The sequence below is a fragment of the Myxocyprinus asiaticus genome, chromosome 40 (genome assembly GCF_019703515.2).
Source record: "Myxocyprinus asiaticus isolate MX2 ecotype Aquarium Trade chromosome 40, UBuf_Myxa_2, whole genome shotgun sequence".
Taxonomy (NCBI): Eukaryota; Metazoa; Chordata; class Actinopteri; order Cypriniformes; family Catostomidae; genus Myxocyprinus; species Myxocyprinus asiaticus.
In genome coordinates this window covers 24,766,938-24,793,318 of record NC_059383.1, presented here as the reverse complement: position 1 = coordinate 24,793,318, position 26,381 = coordinate 24,766,938, and the positions used below count along the sequence as shown (strand labels likewise).

General features: G+C 40.5%; 1 protein-coding gene across 1 annotated transcript; it reads left to right on the top strand.

Annotated features, from left to right (window-relative positions):
* Window positions 1-466: 466 nt before the first annotated feature.
* On the top strand, window positions 467-5,782 carry neu3.2 (sialidase 3 (membrane sialidase), tandem duplicate 2). Its single transcript, XM_051680524.1, has 3 exons — window positions 467-869; window positions 1,933-2,182; window positions 2,419-5,782. The coding sequence occupies exons 2-3, from the start codon at window positions 1,949-1,951 to the stop codon at window positions 3,340-3,342; spliced, it is 1,158 nt and encodes a 385-aa protein (XP_051536484.1). The 5' UTR covers window positions 467-869; window positions 1,933-1,948; the 3' UTR covers window positions 3,343-5,782.
* Window positions 5,783-26,381: the final 20,599 nt, after the last annotated feature.

Genomic DNA, 26,381 nt, shown 5'->3' with positions numbered 1-26,381 from the left:
TAGAATAGGAATTTGTAAAAATTTGATTTTTGTAATAGTTGTGTATGAGTCCATCAATTGTCCTAAGTGTCAAAAGCTAGATGTCAGTACCATAAAGCCACACTTCTGTAATGTAAACTTTTGAACGGGATAATTTGTGTAAATTCAGTTTCTGTTTTGTATTGTGGCATATACAGAATGTGAGTATCTGTTATGTTATATATAGCTTCTTCAGGACAGTACTAAATAAAAACTAAATGAACTTTATTTTTATTAATTAAAAAAAATAAAATAAATAAAAACGATAATGCATTCTCGGTTTGAGGCTTTAAAAATCTGGTCACCCTAGTGTTCTATTGTGGTATGACTGGAAAATTGTTGGCAATAATCTTTAAAACAGGATTCATACAGCACTTGGTATAAATAAAATGGGCGAATTTATCTTTCAAGACTATTCAGAATCAATCAATCTTCAAATCGTATTACAAAAAAAAAAAAAAAAAAAAAAAAAAAAAAAAAAAAACATTTAATTGGCATTTCATCTACATCGGTTACGCTTCATGGGGGGCTTAACATTAAGTGAGACGTGTCAGAAGAACTTGGTGAAAGCTTTTGAATAGGCAAACTGCATTCAGACTTTTAAAGAAAGACACTAATACGTTTGGACGTTGAGACTTTGGGAGACATGCTGTATATTACAATTTCCCGTCCATATATGTAAGTAAAAAAAAAAAAAAAAAAAAGGACTATTGCTTTGTTGTTTTACGTCATGTCTCTGTAACTGACCACGTTCAACACTTTGCGAACGAGCCACTTGATCTGCTTTCTAAATCCCTGGTGAAGCACTGGAAGCGTGCTTTCACTTTGCAGCAGAACATTTCTGGATTTCTGTGAGTATGCCCTTAATTCTCGTAGTCTACCTGTGAATTATCATTATATGAATGATATAGTTACATACATGTATGTGAATTATTCTCTGACGATCATATTAACTCGTGTCGTTCACATTTAGTTGAGGCTGTTAGCATGTGGTCGTACAGAGTCTACCATGCTATGTAGCATATATAACGTAACTATTGAAATTAAAAGGCAGGTAACAAAACGAAAGCAGTAAAATCTACTTCCTGTTAACCGTTAACTTGGTGTCTTGGGAAGCAAAGCTAAGGTAAAACATAAAATAAGTTTTGTTCAAAGCAATTGACAATATATTCGAAAGGAACAACTTTAAAAATAGCACAAACAATTCACTTTCGCTCTTTCTCATTACTTGAATTGTTTGTTAGTATGTGTAATGACTCATGGCCATTAAATCGATAGAAGCAACACAAAATGTGCATCCAGACATTTCGCAACCCTGAAGGACGGGAAACAGAAAAAATAACAGGAAAGGAATGTGCAAAACATGCCAGCGTAGACTGGGAGACATTAAGCAGTAGGGCCTACTGTACGCATCAAGAAAAAGCAATCCCTCAACAGAAAAGACTGGTTTTGTACAATCAGCATCATCAACAAATAGACTATGTACTGTACATTTATGCTCCCTAAAGAGAACTATAAAGAATTGCCCTAAAATTAGACAGAAATATGTTTTTCAACACAATAACTATGGACATTTTCTACTAATGTTAGACAACCAGAAATTGTTAGACAACCAGAAGTTGTTTAAATAATTTACCTTTATTTTGAACAGCATCCCTGCTAAAACAAATAAAAAATAGTGGTTTACTGGTCAGCTGGTCTAGCTGTTCTCTTGAGATATTACAGAGTAATTAGAACAGGCCCTCACCAGTTGCATTTATACCTTTCTCTTACAAAAAAAAAGTTCCATGTTATTCGTATTGCCATGTTTATTTATTTATTTTGCACTTGTGTGGACATGCATCATGTCCATTGTGTATTTGTATCTTATTGTATAATATTTTGTCAACATCAAACTGCTTATTCTATTTCTAGGACAAAAAAATTAACAATGGACATTAAAACTAATTCAGGAAGCACATCAAGACCCTTTCAAGTAAAAACATTATTCAGTCAGGAAGAGAAATCTGGAAAAAAGCAGGTGACGTATAGAATTCCAGCTCTCATCTATATCAGTGATGATAAAACCTTCCTTGCCTTTGCTGAAAAGCGGAGAACAGCAGATGACACGGATGCAGATGTCCTTGTGATGAGAAAAGGATCGTGGAAGGATGGAGCAGTTGAGGTGAGGCTTGCAACACATTTATTCAAGAGTTTAGAATATTCCTATTTAGGCATGCATTGAATCTGTGCATGCAGAAAGCTAAAAAAAACACACAAAAAAAAACAAACAAAAAATTCTACACACCTGCCCCTTTATTGATTTTTATGACTGATTTCATCATATTTAGCATTATTCGAGGTGCATTGGACAAACCCTTTTGAACAGCATGATCACTGTCATAATGCTTTTTATTTCAGTGGGACAGTGGTCATCAGATGCTCACTTTAGCTTGTCTACCAAACTACCGTAGCATGAATCCATGTCCAGTCTATGAGAGAACCTCCAAGACCCTGTTTCTGTTTTTTATCTGTGTTCCCTATGGAGTCTCTGAAATTAAACAAATAAATGAAAGAAAGAATCAGGCACGACTTTGTTATATTACCAGTAGTGACACTGGCAAAACCTGGAGCCATATTATAGACTTGACAACAGATGTGATTGGTGACCAGGTGAAGGACTGGGCCACCTTTGCTGTTGGGCCAGGACATGGCATTCAGATGCGGAGTGGAAGACTGATAATCCCAGCCTATGTGTATCATTGCCATGCGAATAATAAGCCCGCCACTCATGCGTTCACATTCTACAGCGATGACCATGGCAGCACTTGGCATGTGGGAAAACATGTGGAGGGTGAGTCTTGTGAGTGTGAGATGGCTGAGATCATAGACCATGAAGGGAAGAGTCATTTGTACTGCAATGCACGCAGTAAGTCTGGCCACAGAGTTGAGATTCTGAGCAAGAGTGCTGAAGAAGCTTTCCAGAAACCTTCATCTGTACATAAGCTGACAGAGACCGGAGGTGGTTGCCAAGGTAGTGTGTTGAGTTTTGCTCCTGATCAGGGATCTGAAAACACATGGTTACTCTACTGCCATCCAACCAATCCAAAACAGAGAAAGAGCCTTGGCGTCTACTTGAATAAATCTCCGTGGGATGCTTCGGGTTGGGAAGACCATAAATTGATAATCCATCATGGTCCCAGTGGATACTCAGACCTGGCTCAGTGTGGTGATGGAGAACACTTTGCTTGTCTCATGGAGTGCGGAGTAAAAAGTGAGGTTGAAGAGATAGCCTTTGTCGTTTTTAAACTCAGCGATATCATTCAGGACAAGGACACTGAATGAGACAGAAAAACAAGGCATTCCTAAAAGTTAAAAATTTCTATCAGTCAACAAACAACTAAATAACTGCTAATTAACAAAATAATGGACAAGTGCTTGAAACTCACTAAAATCTGACATTATTAGGGAATCAGTGAAATAGTGTGGGGTGGGAGTGCTTTAAAATTGGGGTTTGTATTAGGATTTATGTTAACGGTGCACTAAGTAACTTTTGTCTTTGTGTCATCTTGGACTAACACTGACACCTAACGGCTTGGATGCAGCATCATTTAAAACCAATAGTTTTCAGTCATTGTAGAAATTTAGTATTCACAGTCAGACATGATTACTTTAATCAATGAGTGAAAGTGTCAAATAACAGGATGGTTATTGATTCTAACATGGCAGCCCCCATGTGCGGACCCTCTCCATGTAGAATAAAACAACTTTTATAAGGGTACTGATATGACATTTTAATGTGATTGGTCATGATTTCCTACATACGTATTTTGCAAAATTATAATTCATGTCTTTAGGAGTTAAACTTTTTAATTAGGAGAACATTACTGAGTGCACCTTTAAGTTTGGATCTTTCTTCAGCAGTAAAAGGCAACATAGTCTCATGACAGCTCTAAATAATTTGTACGAGATGGCAAAATTGTAAGATGTCGTACAACTTGGCTTGTATGAAAAGGTATGACTCTTATTCCCATAGAGACCAACCAATCAACAAACAGAATTCCAAATAGACACAATTCAGGTATCAAATTCTAGCTAGCCTCCTATTCAACACTTCATTTTAAGACAGGAAATATCTGTGAACATATTTGGTTACAAATTCATATTTATTAATGCAATACATGACTGATGTCAATAATCTGTAGTACGCTTTTTTCGTCTCGTTCCAAACACTGATATTTTCTTTCTTCCGTGGTATACAAAAGTTATTTTCCTTTTAAAATTTTGGGTAAGGGGTAAGACTTTATAATTATGTTTACAGTAGGTTTACACTACCATTCAAAAGTTTAGGGTCACTTACTCATTCTTTATTTAGTTTTTTTTTTTTTTTTCACATTTTAGAATAATAGTAAAGTCATCACAACTATGGAATAATAGAAATGGAAATATGGGAATTATGTTGTGACAAACAAAATCCCAAATAAATCAAAACTATGTTATATTTTAGCATCTTCAAAGTGGCCACACTTTGCCTAGATTTTGCAGAAATTTACTCTTGGCATTTTCTCAACCAATTTCTTGAGGTATCACCCTGGGATGCTTTTTAAACAGTATTGAAGGAGTTCCCATCTATTTTGGGCATTTAGTGGCTGCTTTTCTTTATTATTTGGTGCAAGTCATCCATTTCAAAAACAATTCTTTTTTTTTTTTTAAATAAAATGTTAGTTTTGTAATTAAATTAATATGTTGGCACAATTACATTTTTGTCTACAAAACTAATTTCAAACATTTAAGCGTACACCTTCAGATCAAAAGGTTTTTAAGATCATGAGAAACATTTCAGACAAGTGACCCCAAACTTTTGAATGGAAGTGTAGGTTTGGGGTTAAACTTGCGTAAAAACTCTTGTTTAAAACCCTGATATTTCTCTTTCTTCTGTGCTACACAACAGTGATTTTACTATTACAATTATGGTTTGGTTTAGGTTTGGGGTTGTGGTTAAATTTAGAAAAAATCGTAACAGCATCGTTCGTTGGTTTGTTTATTTATCTCAGTGGGAGTAAAAGTAATATGTTTTTGTATGAACCATCTAGAATGATTTCTCACAACTTTGCCTTCTCATACTTTTATTAAAATTTGTCATGAGACCAGGTTGGTAAAACTGGTCACACACCTTTTGAAATTAAGAAATGGCTCTGAGCAGAGCAAATTTTGCTTGTGAGCCACTTCTAATTAAAACTCTTTTTTTTTCTGGCCTAACAGGTTTCTATTTAACATTGACATATGCTGGTTTAAGGTTTATAAAATTTTATACAGTATAAATTGTCACCTTTCATTCCTTCTGTTCTAGGATGCTTAATATTTATCCATTTCTACAGATGGAGTGCTGAATTTTTAAAAAACAACCTGTGTTTGTTGTGTGTGTAGCTTCAAGAGAGCAAACATACATGTGTTGTTCTTCATTTATGATGTTTATATTATATTATCTTCTAATATTTACTAATTTATCCATTCATCTTTACTTGTGATTATACTGCTCTTGCTATGTTTTGCTTTTGCTGTTTAATCATATGTTGTGAGTTGTATTATTAGAGATAAGGGGTTGTCTCCATTTCAAGGTCGTCAACATCACAAGACAATGTTGAGAAGCAGTCATTCCCCATTTGCATTTGCTTGGTATAATAACACTTGTTGAATATGGGTTGGTCAAATGAAGTCAGACTGAGTATTGAGAAAGATGCTACTAAGATAATTCAATAAACTCTGCTTATTTTTTCCCCATCAATTCGTCTCCTGGCTCTTGGCTGTTAGAATAGTTAACAAGATGTTGAGTGCCTTTAAGTATCAGAGAAAAATCTGATATTTTATTTTCTACTGATGGAGAGAGATCTAGTAAAGAGACTGGATCTAACAAGTTTTCATTGACTAGGTTTCTTTAAGCTGGCATCACACTATCTGATTTTTCCAGTGATTTTCAGATGTGTGCTTCATTTACATAATCGCCGGCCAGGCCAAGTAGGTATAGCTGCAGGCGGGAGATCTTCAAATGGGGGCGGAATCTCTAAATTAGGGCGTGGTTTCTCCAAAAGGTGGTGGGGATAATTCAAAAGGGGTTGCATCAACTCCAAAAGGGGGCGACACCTCCATAGACTTTGAGGGTTAGGGAAAGGGGTAAGTAAGGGGCTCCCTATATCTTTGCTGGCAATTTGGAGTTCCCTCCCCTTTTTGGAGCTCTGTCTGCAGCTATACCCTTCTCGGCCAGGCAGAGGGAGACAAGTGCGCATTAGCGTCTGCCAGCGGGAGGTCATTAATCACTTGACAGTTAGGACTCCCTGCTACTCCCTGAGTTAATGGTTACAGCAACAGAAACATTCTGAAGAACTGACAAGACGTCAAGCTGATCTGAACGTTTTCATCGAACTCGGCTGCATATAATCACAAATGCTGATTGTAATCCATAGTGATTCTGTCACCAAGCATTTTTCCTGCATTTTTCTCCTACATTAAAATGACAAATGAAATCAGAAAGTGGAGGCACAACAAACTGTTTTTATTGAACGTAATTACTTTATGTTCTCCGTTCTCCACGGTACTCCTATTGTTATTTCTGTGAGCTCCATGCGACAGGGAATCAGAGGGAGAAAGTTGCGGTGAGTCGGTATGCCCGTCACCATTCCACCATTCTTAATCAGCAAGTGTGTCATACTTCCGACTGAAGAGAGTGAGATCTCAGCAAAACAGTCTGAAAGTCTGACACCCATGGCCAAAATGGAGTTGTTTTGAGTCTGTTAGAGTGGCACCGTGATGTCCACCTAGTGGTAACTACGCATAATGACACTTGAGACTCAATCACCAACCTCTTTGATTATATTCATGTCATGCAAATCAGTATTAGGTGTCATCACTCTCAAAGCCACCAGTTGTCCTCATCATTAGCTCTTTACACAGGTTAAGTAGAGCTTAGTAAAACAGAAGAGGAATATCCAGGTCGGATTGGCCATCGGAAGAGGCGGGAGTTTTTCTGTTGGGCTGGGGGCTGCTAGCATTATGATAAATGAATAAAGAAAGTATCCAATTAAACAAAAGAAATCCCCTTTAAAATACGTTGTTATTGAACGAGATTGACGAACTGAAGGAATGACTTACCTCCTCTCGTTCAGCCAGTCAGCAGATCCTTGTTCATAAAAGAGATGACTGATCGCATTTTGTTTGTGAACAAGTTTATAAGTAAAAATCAGTTCTTTCATGGATGAGAAGACCAACTGGTTTAATGAAGGGTGTATACGTTCTGTGGGTCAAGCCAATGATATGCACGTTCACAGCTTTAGTCAGTCTTTCAAAGCAGAACAAAGCTACACATGTGAAATTAGCATGTCTACAAATGTACAAAGACACTTTAAAAATAGAGTTTAAGCACCACAACCATTTTCACCACAAATGGCAGGTCATATTTTTCCTACATTTTGTCAAATGCTGGGCTTCATTTTTACAAAAAAATAGAAAAAGTTAAAGAAAAGCCTAAATATCTTGCACTGTGCACCAAAGCACAACATTAACATTAATAATTCATGTCATTTTGACTGTGTTGTCTTCAGTCATTTTTATATATAGACCATTTCAAGGATGTAAACATTAAACAAAGGTATTAGACTATGAGCATTTCATGCCCTGAAGCATTTCCGGTAACTGCATTTTTATTACCCAGAACTGACAAAATTAAATGAATAGTACATACTTTTAGTCTAACTAAAAAAGAACCAACAAGATATGTGCAAAAACTAAAAATAAACAATGAGGTGTCATTCCTGGATCCTTTAAATAAGACTGAATCAACCATTTTTTTTTTTTTTTTTTTTTTTCAAAGAACATCAAGCGTTTACCTGAAGTGACTTATCCAGACATGTTGTTGATACTGAGATTCTAAGCGAGAGAGGCAATGAAAGTGCATTGTAGTTTAGATGCTCATAATTATTTCCTCAGCGGCAATTTCAGGAATATTGGATCGCTCCTATTATAACCAATAAAGCTGATAACGCTGTAAGCGCATGACTTGCAGACAAGGTAAGTTATTATTATTATTATTATTATTATTAAAAAACTTTCATTGTGTAGCTTTTATACTAATCCAGCTACTCTGAGAACTTGGCAGTGCAATACTGCAAAAATCTGGGTTACAGCGAGACTCTTACAATGGAAGTGAATGGAGCCAATTTTTGGAAGTTTTAAAGGCAGAAATGTGAAGCTTATAATTTTATTAAAGCACTTACATTAATACTTCTGTTAAAACTTGTGGATTATTTGAGATGTAAATAGTTGTTTTTACAGTCGTTTTAGGGTTTATGGCATTCCGTCATAATGGCAACAAGTTGTAAAATTGGATATAACTTAACACAGAAAAGGTTAGTAAGTTACGCTAAGATCATGTTGACACAAATGTTATTTACATCTTGTAGCTATAATTGAAACAGTGAGTATTTTAACATTTACATATTGGCCACTTTCACATGCCTCACTACCCAGATTTGTGCTTTAAAAAAAAAAAAAAAAAAGGATGGAGAAGCTAAAATAAATTTTTGTGGTAATCAACATTATGGCACACAAATACTGTTGATTGAGCTTAACTTGTATTGAACGTGGAATATTCTGGTAATACTTTACAATAAGTTTCCATTTGTTAACATTAGTTAAAAACATTAGTTAACACGAACTTACAATTACCAATATATTTTTGACAGCATTTATTAATCTTTGTTAATGTTATTTAATACAAATACAATTGTTCATTGTTAGTTCATAGTACATTAACTAATGTTTACAAATGTATTAGTATATGTTTTTATTAACATGAACTAAGATTAATAAATGCTGTATAAGTATAGTTCATTGTTAATTCATGTTAACTAATATTGTTAACTAATGTTAACAAATGGAACCTTATTGTAATGTGTTACCAATATTCCTTTAAGTGAGCATTTTGTTGTTGCTGCAGGAAAGAATGTTTCTGTATTACTTTTAATATTCTACTAAAGAATTATCAACTGCAGTGCAGGTTTCCTAATAAACAGCAAATAACCTTAAAGATCATCTTTTATCTGCACAACTTGCATTGAACATTATACATTTTGACATGTTAAACTGTACATAATTTAACAAGGTAAAACATTATGCCTTCTACACATTTATAGTCATTATTTGTGTTTAAAAAGTTGAAAATATTCAGTATATTCTGTAGTTACCTTGTTATTACATATATAGATATGCCTACACATTTATATATACTGTATATATATAAAATAATATATTTTATGATAATGTTTAAATGTAGTTAATTTTAACAGTCATTGTCAATTGTTTTATTTATTACTACGTTATGAAATCATGAATAAAATATGAAGCTTCTTTTCAAACTGAAGAAAATGCATTCACCATTACATACAATAGTTTGATCCTGTCTAATGAACCTCCACATATTCTATGTCAGTGTTTTTGTCTACCCAGTCCCATACATGTGTAGATCCATCTGTAGCTGCTGAGGGAAGAGTATTTGGTCGCAATTGATGCCAAGCATGGGTAGTAACCACAGGCTGGGAACCACTGCACCTTGCTTCATATGACATTTCATGCCCTTTGTGTTAAAAAGTTTGCTGAGGGTCCTGTGCTTCTGTGCTCCAGTTTGTTGTATTATAGAGCTGTACTGTGCCATCAAACCCTTTCAAAGAAAAGTTTGTCATGTCATTAAGGTGTAACCAATATACAATGAAAGTGAATGGTGACTGAGGCTGTCGTTCTGCTTAGCATCTCCTTTTGTGTTCCACGGAAGAAAGTCAGTAATATTGGTTTGAAACAACAATGTAAACGATGACCATATTTTTATTTTGGTGTGAATTATTTTTAAATGGCTGAGAACAGGAAATGAGCTCAACTTACCAGACACAGACAGACTGTTGTAGAGAACAGGAGCCCAAGAAACATTCAGACAGTCATTGTTTGGTGCACTATGTTGGACATTTAGTCGTGTTTTACAAAATTGACTCTCTAAATCTCTTAGATCAGACAGCACCATGTGACAGGAGAAAGAGAGTCTTGCTATAGTACAAGAGTAAGGTTGACTGAGAGCTGCCCCTCCTCAATCCAAAACACCAGTACAAAGCACTTGTCTCTTTTTCTTTCAAAGTCTCTTTCAGAGGATAATGACTGGTCAAGGGATCTCTTGTGTCACCCATAAGCAGAGTGCCATTGCTTGCACAAATGAGATTTCAGTCAGGATTTAGGCCCTATCATAGTACAGAGACTGCACTTATCAGAGTTACAAATGACTTGCTCTTATCATCTGACCGTGGCTGCATTTTCCATAGATCACAACATTCTCTTGGTTAGACTTGAGAATTATGTTGGCATTTGTGGACAGGCATTTGCATGGTTTAGGTCCTATTGATCAGACCGTTACCACTTTGTCTGTGTAAATGAGGAATTGTCAGGTCAAACTAAATTTAAGTATGGAGTACCCCAGGGATCAGTTTTAGGGCCTCTGCTTCTATCCTTATATACTATATGCTTCCCCTGGGAGAGATTATCATGAACTGTGGAATAGTTTTCACTGTTATGCAGACGATACCCAACTTTATATTTCTTCGAAACCCGACAAACTTTCACAATTCTCCAAGTTATCAGAGTGTATCAATGACATCAAAGATTAGATGGCTAAAAAAATTTCCTTCTACTCAATGCCGACAAACAGAGTACTAATTATTGGACCAAAAACCTCTAAAAATAATCAGCTAAAACATAATTTGACTCTCAATGGATGTACTGTTATGTTGTCTTCTACAGTGAAGAACTTAAGTGTTATATTTGATAGCAATCTGTCCATTGAAAATCACATTTCCAGTGTTTGTAGAACAGCATTCTTCCACCTCAGAAATATTGCTAAGTTACGTCACATGCTCTCTGTTTCTGATGCCGAAAAACTAATTCATGCATTCATGACATCAAGACAAGTTTATTGTAATGCATTACTGGGAGAATGTCCTGCAGGTTCAATAAATAAACTTCAATTGGTTCAAAATGCAGCAGCCAGAGTGCTGACTTGAACCAAGAAATATAATCATATTAGTTCCATTTTATCTTCGTTACATTGGCTACCTGTTCAATTTCATATTAATTTTAAAATTCTGTTAAATTCGTAATAAGCTTTAAATGGTCTAGCTCCACAGTACTTAAGTGACCTTCTATTATGCTACATTCCATCACATTCAATTCTGACCTGGTTATAGTACCTTGAATATCAAAATCCACAAAAGGAGTTAGATCATTTTCCTGTTTGGCTCTTAAACTATGGAATAGTCTTCCTAACACTGTTCTGGACTCAGACACACTCTCTCAGTTTAATCTAGACTAAAGACTCATCTATTCATCCAGGCATACACCTAATTTATGCCTCAACTCATAGTTATGCTGCTTTAGTTAGGTCTGCTGGAAACACTTCTCATGTTCTATAGCTCTGCTATAATGTGAATGACATCTACGCTAATATTATTCTATTTGTTTCCCTGTCTCAACTTCTGGTCCTGCCTGAAGTCCGACTCACACTGCCACGTGTCGCTGAGTTATGACGACTAACTGCAGCCTGTGCAAACCAGGTATCACTTCAGTTTACTGTGGTGGACTTCACAGACAATGAACTGAAGCCAACTCCAATAGTAAGACATGGGATACTTCATGTGCCACTGCTGAACTTTAGATTTAGGATGGACTTCACCTAAATGACCTGCCAGTCAAACTGTGATTCACCTCACTGATCTCTGCCTGCATCACCTTGGTTTAAGGATGGACTACACTCTTAAAATGGAATACATAGACTATCAATGAATTGCCAACAAAAGCCTTCATCAGCCAATTAACAAAGGACAATGCATCTATGTTAATCTAGGATGGACTTCAAAGACATTAGTCATTCATTTTACAGTGCATACTAAATCTTTTTGTTTAAATATTTGCCCTTAACATTTACTTAGTTTACTCATTTTAAACCATGACTTGCACTACATATAAATAACTAATATTGGCATTATATCCATGCTGTTCAACCAGAGGGGAACTGGCCCCCACAGTGAGCCTTGATTCTCCCAAGGTTATTTTTCTACATTAACCAACATCTTATGGAGTTTTGTGTTCCTTGACACAGTCGCCTTTAGCTGGTTCACTGGGGGTCTAAATACAATTATTATTTACTTATTTATTTACAAATTTTTTTTAAGACACAATTTACAATCACATCTTTATCAAACTGCACAAAGATGTCTCTAAGACATTACAGTTCCCTATCTGTCACTCACTCGACGTTGTGTCGATGTAGTGACACTAGGGGTCACTCTTGGGAGCCCGAAACACCTCTGGTCTTTGATAAAAGGCCAATGAAAACTGGCGAGTGGTATTTGCATGCCACTCCCCCGGACATACGGGTATAAAAAGAGCTGGTATGCAACCACTCTTTTCTCTTCTGAGCCAAACGGTCATGCTCATTGAGCTGAATACCACTGTTCATTCAGTCTGCTAGATCTGACGGCGCATTTCAGCGGCTTCTCCCTCTTCTGCACTGGTGCACTGCAGAGAAAGCCCCTGGGCACTTCGGCAGAAAAACTAGAGAGTATATTTTCTGAAAGAGCTTTTTCCCTCTAAAAGAGTATATATTTCTCTAAAAGAGCGCACACACGGAACGTCTTTTTAAAGACGCGTCTTTTTAAAGATGCCTTTCCGATCGTGTGTTATTCCTGGTTGTGGTCGTTATCTCTCAACTTCGGATAGTCATGATCGCTGTCTTTCATGTCTGGGCATGACCCACACAGAGGCAGCGTTTGTGGATGGTTCATGTTCTCACTGCGAGAACATGACCATGGCAACGTTGCGGTCGTGGCTTGCTTTCGTAAGAAAGCAAGCCACCCCAGCAGCTCCCCGCCTCGGTCCTTCTACCTACGGGTATGAGGCCAGCGCCCCCAATGGAATCGTCTCCGCTGGGTATCCCCCCGTGGACCTCCCATTCCCCAGCACGCTCATCTGCCCCAATCGGGCTTCCGGATGAGTTCGCCGGCTCGTCTCACGGCAAGTCTGGCTTCTTGTTCGGAGCCCGCGAAGCTGATGAGCTCTCGAGCGCAGCATCGGAGAGCGGGCTTGTCCAGTCGGACGCAGAAGCCTTAGCTGGGCTTCCCCCTTCGGGGACAATTGCCCAGTCACAGGCTGATGCTGAAATGACAGACATGTTTCCCGGGCGGCCGCGAGTGTCGGATTAGAGTGGAACCCTCTGCTCTCCCCTGAACCCTCGCGGCTTGATGATTGGTTTCTGGCCTCGCGGCGCTGCTCAAAGCAGCCACACCCCGCTCCAGTGCCATTCTTCCCGGAAGTGCATGAGGAGCTGACGAAGTCGTGGGAGGCACCTTTTACTGCCCGGCCCCGATTCCGCAGTTCTCCCTCTCACTACCCTCGATGGAGGCGCAGCCAGGGGCTATACGGCGATTACCCCGGTGGATAAGGCGCTCACGGTGCACCTATGCCCGCAGAGCGCCGCCACCTGGTGCGGACGCCCTAAGCTCCCGTCCAAGCCCTGTAGGCTCACGTCGTCCCTGATGGCTAAAGCCTACAGCGCTGCTGGACAAGCCGCCTCTGCCCTGCATGCCATGGCTCTCCTGTAGGTCCACCAAGCCAAGGCACTGAAAGAACTGCACAAGGGTAGTTCTGCCCCAGATTTGATGCAGGAAATGCGCTCGGCGATCGTGTGGCCATCACGCCGGTCTGTCACCGTCTTTTCAGCCCTTGGACCAACCTCTCATTTCGACGAGCAGGTGTTCCTTTAGAACTGGTCTCCAGGCATGTCGTGGTCACGACAGCTGCCTCCAAAATGGGCTGGGGCACTGTTTGCAATGGGCATGCAGCCTCCAGCCTCTGGACAGGCCCACGACTGCATTGGCACATCAACTGCCTCGAGTTGTTGACAATTCTGCTCGCCCTGCGGAGGTTCCGGCCATTGATCCAGGGCAAGCATGTGTTAGTTCGGACAGACAGCATGGCAATGGTAGCATATGTCAACCGCCAAGGCGGTCTGTGCTCTCGTTGTATGTCACAACTGGCCCGCCATCTCCTCCTCTGGAGTCAGCAGCACTTCAAGTCGCTGCGAGCCACTCACATCCGGGGCAACCTCAACACTACAGCAGACGCGCTGTCACAGCAGGTTACCCTCAGGGGAGAGTTGAGACTCCACCCTCAGGTGGTCCAGCTGATTTGGAGTCGATTCGGACGGGCACAGGTGGACCTGTTCGCCTCATAAGAATCCTCCCATTGCCCACTCTGGTACGCCCTCACCGAGGCTCCCCTCGGCATAGACGCGCTGGCACACAGCTGGACCCCTGGCCTATGCAAATATGCATTTCCCACAGTGAACCTGCTTGCACAGACCCTGTGCAAGGTCAGGGAGGATGAGGAGCAGGTCGTCCTGGTAGCACCCTACTGGCCCACCCAGACGTGGTTCTCGGACCTCACGCTCCTCATGACAGCTCCCCCCTGGCGAATTCCCCTGAGGAAGTACCTTCACTCTCAGGGACGGGGCACCATCTGGCACCTGCACCGAGACCTCTGGAATCTCCATGTCTGGCCCCTGGACGGGATGCGGAAGACCTAAGTGCCTACCACCTGCAGTGGTAGACACAATCACTCAGGCCAGGGCTCCCTCTATGAGACGCCTGTATGCCTTTAAGTGGCGTCTGTTCGCTAAGTGGTGTTCTTCCTGACGCGAAGACCCCCAGAGATGCGCAGTCGGATCAGTGCTTTCCTTCCTGCAGGAGAGGCTGGAAGGAAGGCTGTCCCCTTCCACCTTGAAGGTGTACGTTGCCGCCATAGCAGCACACCACGATGCAGTCGACGGTAAGTCCTTAGGGAAGCATGACCTGATCATCAGGTTCCTAAGAGGCACCAGGAGGCTGAATCCCTCCAGGCTGAATCCCTCGTTCCCTCATGGGACCTCTCTGTAGTTCTTCAGGGTCTACAGAGAGCCCCCTTTGAGCCTTTGCAGTCAGCCGAGCTTAAGGCACTCTCCTTGAAGACTGCCCTCCTGACTGCGCTCACTTCCATCAAGAGGGTAGGTGACCTGCAAGCATTCTCTGTCAGCGAAACGTGCCTGGAGTTCAGTCGGGGATACTCTCACATGATCCTGAGACCCCGACCGGGCTATGTGCCCAAGGTTCCCACCACCGCTTTTAGGGACCAGGTGGTGAACCTGCAAGCACTGCCCCAGGAGGAGGCAGCGCCAGCCCTGTCGTTGCTGTGTCCAGTGCGCGCTTTACGCATCTATTTGGATCGCACGCAGAGCTTTAGAATCTCTGAGCAGCTCTTTGTCTGCTTTGGTGTACAGTGGAAAGGAAGTGCTGTCTCCAAGCAGAGGATCACCCTCTGGCTCATTGACGCCATAGCTATGGCATATCTCGCCCAGGACATGCCACTCCCGGTAGGGCTATGAGCCCATTCTACCAGAGGTGTAGCGGCTTCCTGGGCCCTGGCCAGAGGTGCCTCTCTAACAGACATTTGCAGAGCAGTGGGCTGGGCAACACCCAACACCTTTGCAAGGTTCTACAAGCTCCGAGTGGAACCGGTTTCGTCCCAGGTAGTGGCATGCAACACAAGTGGATAAGCCTGGGATAGCTGGCCGGGTGTATCACTGGTACATAGCGCCTTCCACCTCCCTTGGAGCTGAAGATGTGTGCCATTAATTCCCAGTAGTGTTCACAAACATTTTTCCCTGGTTGACTTCCTCCGAGCCCTGTGGCAGTCGAGTTTTCGGAGAGACTCGCTGCCGGCCCTGTACACGTGCTAACTAAGAGTCCTGTTCTGGGGTAGGTGCTCCGCATGTGGCAGTTCCCTGTAAGGCTAACCCCATGTGATATATATCTTCCGCTAGTTCATTTCCCTGTTGGCAAACTGCGTCTTCCTAAGGCAGAGCCCATGTTTGTAGTAGCTCCTCCCCCGCTGGGTAGGATCTACCTTGAAGACTCTACACATGGTCGGAAAGACCATGTGACGTATTCTTCCACTTAAATATCCCCCCCCCCCTCTTTGGGCGAGGTGTGGTCTCTGCGGTGTCTTCCCCTTGGGAGGGACACCCCCCGACTAGACCTGGCGGCCCAGTCAGATAATCCCCCTTCTTTTTTAGGGAGTGGAAAAAGAGAAGGGGAAAAGAGGCCACGACTGGGTTAAGGCTGTCTCTATCTTTTGGGTAGTCGACTTGTCCCTAAAGGGCCGTTCGACACTCATAACTATGTTGGGGGAGGTTATGTGTCGACCTGGTGTGCTGGCTATGAGGCACACAGTAGTCTGCCCACCACACACCGCCAGTTCACGTAACACAGTTCAGCCAATTGTGGTGTTTCGTATAGGGACCCCTATTGTCACTACATCGACACAACGTCGAGTGACTGACAGATAGGGAACGTCATGGTTACTTGTGTAACCTCCGTTCCCTGATGGAGGGAACGAGATGTTGTGTCCCTCCTGCCACAATGTTGAACTACCCGCTGAAATGGCCGGACCTTATATCGGCTTCTCAGCATAAAACCTGAATGAGTGATTGCATACCAGCTCCTTTTATACCCGTATGTCCGGGGGAGTGGCATGCAAATACCACTCGCCAATTTTCATTGGCCTTTGATCAAAGACCAGAGGTGTCTCGGGCTCCCAAGAGTGACCCCTAGTGTCACTACATTGACACAACGTCTCGTTCCCTCCATTATTGAACGGAGGTTACACAAGTAACCATGACGATATTACAGCTTAATTTTCTGTTAAAGCATGATTTTCTGTAAAGCTGCTTTGAAACGATGTGTGTTGTGAAAAACATATACAAATAAAAATGACTTGACTTTGAAGAGATTTTAAGTCTATCCCTCACAGCCTCATTTTCATTCCCATCAAAAATTAAATGCGCTGCTAATCTAAACAAGGTCCATAAAAAACTTAATAAAAATACAAATGATTTGTGAGCTGTTGTATAGGGTAACCCTGTAAAAGAGTTTTTAGAGAACCAAAACAGAAAGGCTCTGAGTAATGATTAAATAAACAGAAGAAAAAACTGTTGGCTAACATTTCATTCACAAAAGCAACATCCCACAACAGCTATTTGAGTTCACTGGATGTATTATTGTCCAGTGGTACAATGCAGGCCAAGGCCCACTTCACTTAATCCATCCTTTGACTTTCATAAACACACTGAATAGAGTTAAATGTTGGAAATGTGAGGCATGCCTCACTTAAAAAAAGAACCATGTTTTAATTATAATACAGGATTTGGTGACTGCTGTCCCATCAGCTTTACTCAGTTTGTGTTTCTAAAATCTGAGCCACCTCTGCAGTTGCCACACTTTGTTATTTATTGTGTTTTTTATTTTACGATTCTCAAACTCTGTTTTTCATTTATTCAGTACTTCACTCCTGAAGGATGATGCTTAACATTTTCATGTCTTTTCACACAGGAACCATTTTCTACAAGAAAACCTCTAGAAAATCACTCATTAAACTTACTAGGGGCTATCAAAAGCTGATTTATTTATTTATTTTTTTTATTTTTTATTTTTTCCCATGTAAGTATAGGTAGATCTACAAAAAGATGTGTCCTTGGTGATGATGTCTTTGCTAAAACCGCACAGCACAGCACCTGAAAATAATGGACAAATCACTGTCAGAAATGATGACCATCAAATAGTTCCTAAAGCATTTGACTCTGGCATTTTATATTAACATACAGTACCTGTATTTGCGTGGGTAACTACTGTGACCAAATGTATTCCTGGTCAAAACAGAACCGACGGCAGAGTCCTCATAGCCAACAGTCCAATTCTGCACTTCAGCATTATCTGCTGGGACAAAATCATACTGACCAAAATGATAAGTAGGCTACTGTTTTGCATGTGTTATATTCTCAAAAAAATATTAGCGTAATCACTGCACACAAGTTTTAATGCTATTGGTTAAAGCAAATATATACAGATGTGCATGATAATCAAACCCATTTAAAGAATATTATTAAATCCTTAATACATTATTATATAATTGTGTAAATTAAACTGGTACTTGAAAGAAATTCTTTCTGCTTTCTTTTCCCAAGTCTATTTCACCACAAAACATCCTTTACTCTTTACTCCACAAAGCATACAAACACACAGCCAAATTCTCCTTAAAGTTCCCTGCAAAAAATGGCAAGCAATAACGAACAGAACCATGTCAAGTTTCTTCATAGTTTTACAGTCTCAGCATTTTAGGCTGTGTTGTTGGCAGTGCTGATGATTCATTTATACAACATTCAAAGGGGAGGAGTCCGGATGGAGCTGGCTAAATTTCAGCTATGCTCACACTTTCTAAGAAATGTCTTAAAATTAAAAAGAAGGATTCTATCGTGGAAAGTAGCTGACCTGAAGATAAGCTTTTACTCTGCCACAGCTTCTGAAAATGCATTTTATATAAGGCTCATTTAGACATATTCAGAACTGCATCATGGCTTGAACTGTATTAGTGCTGTCAACAACAACAGAGATATACAGTATAAATGATTGTATCATTGTGTCATTGGCATCACAGCGGGTATTTGCATTAGCAACATGATCCTGAAAAGTCAGCTGCTTCGTCAGAATATCCATACTTTCCTACTGTAGTATGCCAAAAACAGCATGCCAATGGAGAAGTATGTCCGAATCCTTAGTATTCATGAAGCAGTAAGCGAGAAATACCTGGATGACCTACTATTTCCGGCGAGATTCTGAAGTGTGGGTGGATTAGACTGGACCCTTTACGATCCCATGATCTCTTGGGAGCTGTTCTAAATCCTATTTTAAAAATTCACCATTTTAAAATCCTAATGTATGAAACAATTACATTAAAATCAATTTATGTGTAGGGTCTAAAAATGCCCTTAATGCCGACATGTATAAATGCCCTTAATGCCCATAAACATGTTCAAAACAATGCAAGGAAAGCAAAAAACAAACACTAAAAAAGCAGGATCTCTTGGCACGTCATGTCCCGCACAACAGAGGAGGTAGAGCAGGAGTGGGAAAAGTTGTTTGGTACAGGTGCCACATCGGGCTTTAAAGGAATAATTCACCTTAAAAGGAAAATTCTCTCATCATTTAATCACTCATATGCCATCCCGGATGTGTATGACTTTCTTTCTTCAGCAGAACACAAATTAAGATTTTAAGAAGAATTTCTCAGCTCTTTTGGTCCTTACAATGCAAGTGAATGGGTGCCAAAATTTTGAAGCTCCAAATATCACATATTTCATCATAAAAGTAGCCTAATCCATATGATTCCAGTGGTTAAATCCATGTCTTCAGCGATATGATAGCGATATGATAAGTTGGGTGTGAATCAGATCAATATTTAAGTCCATTTTTACTATACATTCTCCTCCCTGCTAGGTCAATTTCAACTTTAACTTTCACTTTCACATTCTTCTTCTTGTGTTTTTGGTGATTCACATTTTTCATGCATAATGCCATCTACTGGGCATGCAGAAGAATTTCTAGCAAAAATGGGCTTAAATATTGATCTGTTTCTCACCCACACATCATATATCACCTCTGAAGTCATGGATTTAAACACTGGAGTCATATGGATTACTTTTATACTCCCTTTATGTGCTTTTTGGAGCATCAAAACTTTGGCAACCATTCACTTGCACTGTAAGGACCAACAGAGCTAAAATATTCACCTAAAAATCTTAATTTGTGTTCTGCTGAAGTAAGAAAGTCATACACATCTGGGATGGCATGAGGGTGAGTAAATGATAAGGGAATTTTTATTTTGGGTGAACTATTCCTGTAAGTAGCGCATGGGGGGCCACATTGTACTCCTTTTGAGATACAATGTTCCGCATTGATTTAGTTCTTGTAAGCCCGGAAAAAGTTTTGTTCTCATTCTAATGTATGATGCACAATTTTCTGAAGTGTATTTGTGACTGGTGGAATATTCTGCCTGTAGTATTGCTCTACAAAGTTAGATACATTTCTATCAGGCATTAGAAAAAACTTGAAGGCTAAGCATAATTATAACTCATTTTATCATCTCTACTTTCCTGGTAATTTATTATACAAATTAACACACTCTCTACATCAGGGGTCGGTATTATTAAAAAACTAACAAAATTATTAAAACATATTATCATAAAAAATTTAACTGTTTTATTATATTATATTAATACATTTAAAGCTACTCAATTTATTGTTTGATTAATAGCCTCTTTATGACATATTAGACAGTGGTCTGTTCGAATACGAGTATACTTCAAGTACGACATTTTGATACAAATACGCTTTTTGTCCCACTGTTTCAGTTCACTTTAGACATAACCGACACATTCAAGCAATTGGCCTTTTTTTTTATTGTGAAAAGCTCTTTCAGGTGTGGCCATGGATGTTCAGGTGTTGAACTGCGCTTGGGGCATTCAATTTACAGCTGCCCTTCAAGTTTTTTATATGTGTGATTTGATTTATCGGGAATCACAAAACTCTCATAGCCAATCACGTTGATGGATAAAAATAAAATCAGGGCACAGACGGAGGGAAAATAGCGCAGTAAAACTACAGATCCAGCACTTAAAATGTACTTAAATAAAAGTAAAAGTATACCATTTTAAACTACTTAAAAAAGTAAAATTCCTGGGAAAACTACTTAATTACAGTAACATGAGTATTTTTCATTACTTTACACCACTGGATGAATGTTGAAAATGTCTCAGTGGAAAGCCCTTAATATAGCCTACCTAAAATGCAGAGTCATCTGCTTTAAGAGTATTGTTGTATGCTTTCATTAAAAAATATAAATAAAACCAAATCCAACAACTTATGCAACAGCTCTGTATTTGTAAAATAAAAAGAAAATAAAAAAAAGGGACAATTCACCACTGAAGTGTATATGATGATTATCTAAATACATACATTTGATATTTTATTATTATTATTAGTTTATCATATCTTAACAAGTAAGAGATTATGTACTGACTGCAGTGTACTCATGGCCTTATATAGACTGGCTATCAGGAATCATGATATTAATACAACATCTCTGTAAATTAGTGGTGGATGTTACATGTAAACAAACTAATAATGAAAAGACCTTCCTTGTACACTATATGGCCAAAAGTCTAATTAACGAATTTGGTTACTCCATTAAATCCAGTAAAGAAAAATCTTAATGTTTCTTTATGTAATGGCTTGGGCTTTGTGTGCTTCCAAATTTGTGGCAACTGTTTGGGGATAGCCCTTTTCTGTTCCAGCATGACAATGCCCCTGTGAACAAAGTGAGGTCCATAAAGAAATGGTTTACTATGTCTGGCATTGAAGAAATTGACTGGCCTGCACAAAGCCCAGACCTGAACCCCACTGATCACTTTTGGGGTGAACTGGAACAGCAACTGTAGGTCAGGCCCCATCGACCAACATCAGTTCCTGACCTCACTGATAGCCTTGTGTCTGAATGAGAGCAAATCCCTGCAGCCATGTTACTACATACAGTATAGTGGAAAGCCTTCCCAAAAGAGTGGAAGCTGTTATTACAACAAAGGGGGAAATTGATGCCTACGGTTTTGAAATCAAGTGTTCTTCAAGCACATATGGTGTCCACAAACTTTTGGCCATATAGTGTATGTTTGTCCAACCACTGCTGTAAACATCATTGCCTTGACATAATTTGGAGTGAATGGATTTTAGGAAAAAATCAATCAGATTGAAAATCATAGCCGCAAACTAAATTTACAGGTGTATGGATTACCTGAAGGTGTGGAGAACAAGAACCCAATGACATTTGCGTACCAGCTGTTGGGTGATCTCTTTACCTTGGATAAATTGGGTCCTCTCCCATTAGTGAACATTGCATACAATATGGGAAATTCCTTGAAAAACATACCGTGATGCATGATTATGAGATTGTACAGTTTTGAGACGAGGAGACAAATTCTACGACTTGCGGCACGTTCTGAATAATTGTCCTTCAAGCAAGGCCGTAACCATGTCTTGAACATTGGGGGGGAACAAACCATTTTGGGGTGGGGGGTCATGGGTGTTGAGGTCACAAATATAATGGTCCTCTGTCCTTTAAAATAGTAAAGGGGATAAATGCAGCAATTTTCTGAATAAAGGCTTTAAATGCGATAGTTTTTTAAATGTGACCCAAATTTGATAATTTTTGGTTTTAAAAGATACATGTATTTTTAAAATTCACACTGTATAAGACAAACACTGTGTCTGCTTTGCTAGCAATATGCCTGTTTCAGTCATCTTTTCTTTCTTTTTTGTGCTGTATCAAAGACGAATATAATTTAAATTTCCTTTCATCAATGATGTATCTGTAAAATGACATGACATCAGCTGGCTAGCAAAAAGAAAATACACAAGATTATTTGCTGCCCTCAAGTTGTCCCTAATTGTGTTTTTCCCCCCAGTAGAATCTTAATATAATCTTTTCTTCAAGAATCCTAATGCTGCTCTTTTACATACAAAAACACTCCCTGCTGTCAAGGTCCAAAGAATAAAAACAATCATCAATAAAATACCATATAAATGTAGTCCATACAACACCAAGCTTTTCTATGTCCCCAAGTCATTTGGACTACTGTTATGATGTCTTTATACTGAACCTTTAATAGTTATTTAAAGTATTTGCCCTTTTTAAAGCTTGACAGCTCTTGCTCACTATAAACTGTTATTCTATGGAATAGAGCTATAACTGCATATGGGTTTTGAACAACACAAGGGTGAATAAACGAGTGAGTAAAAGTACATTTTCCATTTTTAGGTGAACTACTCCTTTAACTGGTGGATCATTTTTTGAGCACAGACCTGACAAGGACATACTCAAAATAAAGTATCTTTTAAAATAAGACTCTTAGAAGATACTGTACAAAATTCAGAATTAATTAAAGACATAAATAAATTATTTAAAAAATATTTGTAATTCATTGTTAATTATTACCTAATAATATTTGCACAAAAAATATATGACACTGTCCTTGTCACAACCTAAAAACTCAATGGAACTCACAAGTCACAGGTCTTACCATGTTCTTGTTCTAATCTAAAGGGTGATAAGGCTCTACTTTGTGTTTTATGGAAAATTTTATGGCTGAAATAACAGTATATTCAAGGAATGTAAAAGGCTTATCAATCCTATTAAAATTGCAAGCTGTTTAGATATAATTTTGAGACATCATGTGGATGTGGCAATGTTCCAGGAAACAAATTAGTTAAAAAAAAATATGTTAATAGAATTGAAAATTCCCATTATAAAGTTGTTTCTGCTTCTTGTAGTTCTTGTAGAACAAGACAAACAGTGTTATTATTTTGTTACTGTCCTGGATGTTGGACAGGATAATGATGGTAGAGTGTTTGTTTAATCTAAAGTTTTCTAATAAAAATAGCTTTCTTGAACATATACTCTCCAAATATTTATAATTGGATTAAAAAAAAAAAGAAAAATCTTATCTGACTGAAGTTATGATATATTTAATTGATTTTCAAATAATTATTGGGACAGATATGAATATTGGTTTGGACAGCACTTTGGTTGAATCATAATTGTTTTGGAATTGTGATATAGTCAATTAAAAGTTAAAACATCTGTCTGAAAACAATTTTTAAACAAAAATCACTCGTGTCATGCACAAAGTAGATGTCCTAAAGGACTTGCCAAAACTATAGTTTGCTAATTTTAAATCTGTGGAGTGGTTAAAAAAATGAGTTTTAATGACTTCAAACTAAGTGTAAGCTTCTGACTGTATGTGTAAACCAGCAGATGTCACTGCACGATTGAAAGCTGAACATCAGAAGGCTGTTCATCTGGGAGATCTGATGGCTCATTTAAAATGTATACATTAAATGCATATAGTGGATAGGTTTATTGAAGAAAGCACACACAGTAGAGCATTTTGTTCTCTGATAATATATATTACAATGAAAGAAAGATTTGATCAACAAGATATTGACATTATAAGTGAATTAATACATTGTGTACACGAAAGCAATCAATCAGTCTTATCTTTTCTTCTTCTTTTTTTTTTTAAGCAGCTTATTCTCTGTTCCCTGTCTGTCACTCACTCGACGTTGTGTCGATGTAGTGACACTAGGGGTTTGATCTTGAAAGCCCCAATCACCTTTGCTTAAAATAGAAAAGGCCAATGAGAATTGGCGAGTGGAATTTGCATGCCACTCTCTGCCCCGGACATACGGGTATAAAAGTAGACTCATTCAGAGTTTTTTTTTTCTTCGTAAAATGCATGTATTGTGTTCATCCCATCAACTATGCTTATGCTGCTGGATTTACGGCGCATATCAGTAGTCACCCTCGCACGGTCGAGTGTTGTGCTTTCCCTGGGCGCTTCGGCAGCCGAGTCTACAGGTGCTAAAAGAGTATATTCTAAAAGAGTATATTTTCTACTAAAAGAGCTGCACAAACGATTGCCATCTTTTTAACGACGGCCTTTCGCCTTTGTGCTACTGTATGTGGCTACTGAATGCGGATAACCATGAAATCTGTCTCAATTACTTGGGGCGACAGCACGCCGGGGCATCTTTCATGGAGGGGTTATGTTCTCATTGCAAGAACATGCCCATGAGAACGTTGCGGTCATGGCTCACTTCCTTCATGAAGCAAGGAGCCACCGCGGCTGCTTCCCAACCCGCTCCGTCCAGGGCTGAAACTCAGGCGTCCAGGTCGGCAAGTGCCATGGGCGATCTGGATGTGGACATGGGAGTGTTTCTGCTGGCTCAGCCCTTGTGGACCTCCCATCCTCCAGCACGCTCGTTCTACCTGGAAGAGCTGTCGAGCGATGCAGGCAGTCCATCTCAGAGCGGCTTTAATGTCTCGTTTGTGGCTCGTGACGAGGGTGAGTTATCGGTCGCAGCATCGGAGGGTGGGCTTCTGCTGTCAGAAGCAGACGAATCTTCTGAGCTCCCGCCCACGGGCAGTAGAGCTCAGGATGAGGCGAATGCTGAGATGGCAGCCGAGCTTGCCTGGGCAGCTGCGAACATCGGGCTAAAGTGGAACCATATACCTTGCCTGAGAGTTCGCGGCTGGATGATTGGTTTCTGGGATTCAATTGGCCCCGGTGTCTTTCTTCCTGGAAGTGCATGAGGAGCTAACGAAGTCATGGAAGGCACCTTTTTCTACTCGTACACATTTCGCGGCTCGTCCATTCTAACTACCCTCGACAGCGGTGCGGCTAAGGGATACGTCCAGCTTCCCCAGGTAGAGCACGCCGTAGCGGTGCATTTATGCCCGCAGGGCGCAGCCACCTGGAGGGACTGACCAAGGCTCCCTTCCAAGGCCTGTTCTCTTCCTCGTTGGTGACGAAGGCTTACAAGGCCGTGGGTCAGGCCGCCTCCGCCCTGCACGCCATGGCCATCCTGCAGGTCCATCAGGCCAAGGCGTTGAAAGATTTGCATGAGGATAGAACCGACCCAGGGCTTAAGCAGGAACTGCGTACCACGACCGACCTCGCCCTACAGGTGACGAAGGTCACGGTGCGTGCCCTGGGCCGAACGATGTCCACTCTGGTGGTCCAAGAGCGGCACCTGTGGCTCAACCTTGCGGAGATGCGTGGCGCTGAGAAGGTTCACCTTCTCGATGCGTCCATCTCCCAAGGGGGGCTTTCTGCCGACACTGTCGAGGATTTCGCCCATCAGTTCTCGACGGTGAGGAAGCAGACTGAGGCGATCAGACACATCCTGCCATGGCGTGACTCGGCTGACTTCAGGCCTCCGAAGTCCCACGCCCCGCCTGCTTCTTGCCAGCGCTGTTCTCCTGTGATGCCGGCCCTGGCTCCTGCACCATCGGAGCCCGTATGCCAGCCTCTGAGAAGGAGATTCTCCCAAAGGAAGGTGGCTCCACCTGCCCGTCAGTCAGGCCCCAAGGATCCCGGAAGGGCATCGAGGTGGCCCTGACACGGGCGACCAATGGATGAGATGTCTGACTCCGACTGGTCTGCGTGTGGTATGAAATTGCTGGGTGCCCTCTGGGCCTCGGCACCCACATGGTCAATAAAAGATCAGTTCCCTCATGCCCTGGGTCAGCGCGCTCGCGATAGCAGGCCCTGGAAGTCTTTCCGGTCAACCAGTCGGAAGCGAGTACCTCACGTGCCCTTGTTCTCCGTCAAGAGACGGCCGGCCAACAGGTAAGTATGCTGGTCTCTGGGGCCGCTTGCCAACCCCAGCCACCGGCCACCGTTGCGGACTTGCGGAGCAGTATGTCCCCCCCTGAGTTGTCTTCCGACGGGGCACCTGCTCTGCCTTGCGTGAAACACCCTCCCCGGGCATGGTAAATCCAGTCATACCCTTGGTGCCGCTGGCGCAGAGCCTGGAGGC

Bases quoted from the DNA above. Each gene is read 5' to 3' on its own strand.
- neu3.2 (XM_051680524.1), top strand. From the start codon at position 1,949: ATGGACATTAAAACTAATTCAGGAAGCACATCAAGACCCTTTCAAGTA. The intron at 2,183-2,418 runs GTGAGGCTTGCA...TTTTTATTTCAG, and splicing joins GGAAGGATGGAGCAGTTGAG to TGGGACAGTGGTCATCAGAT.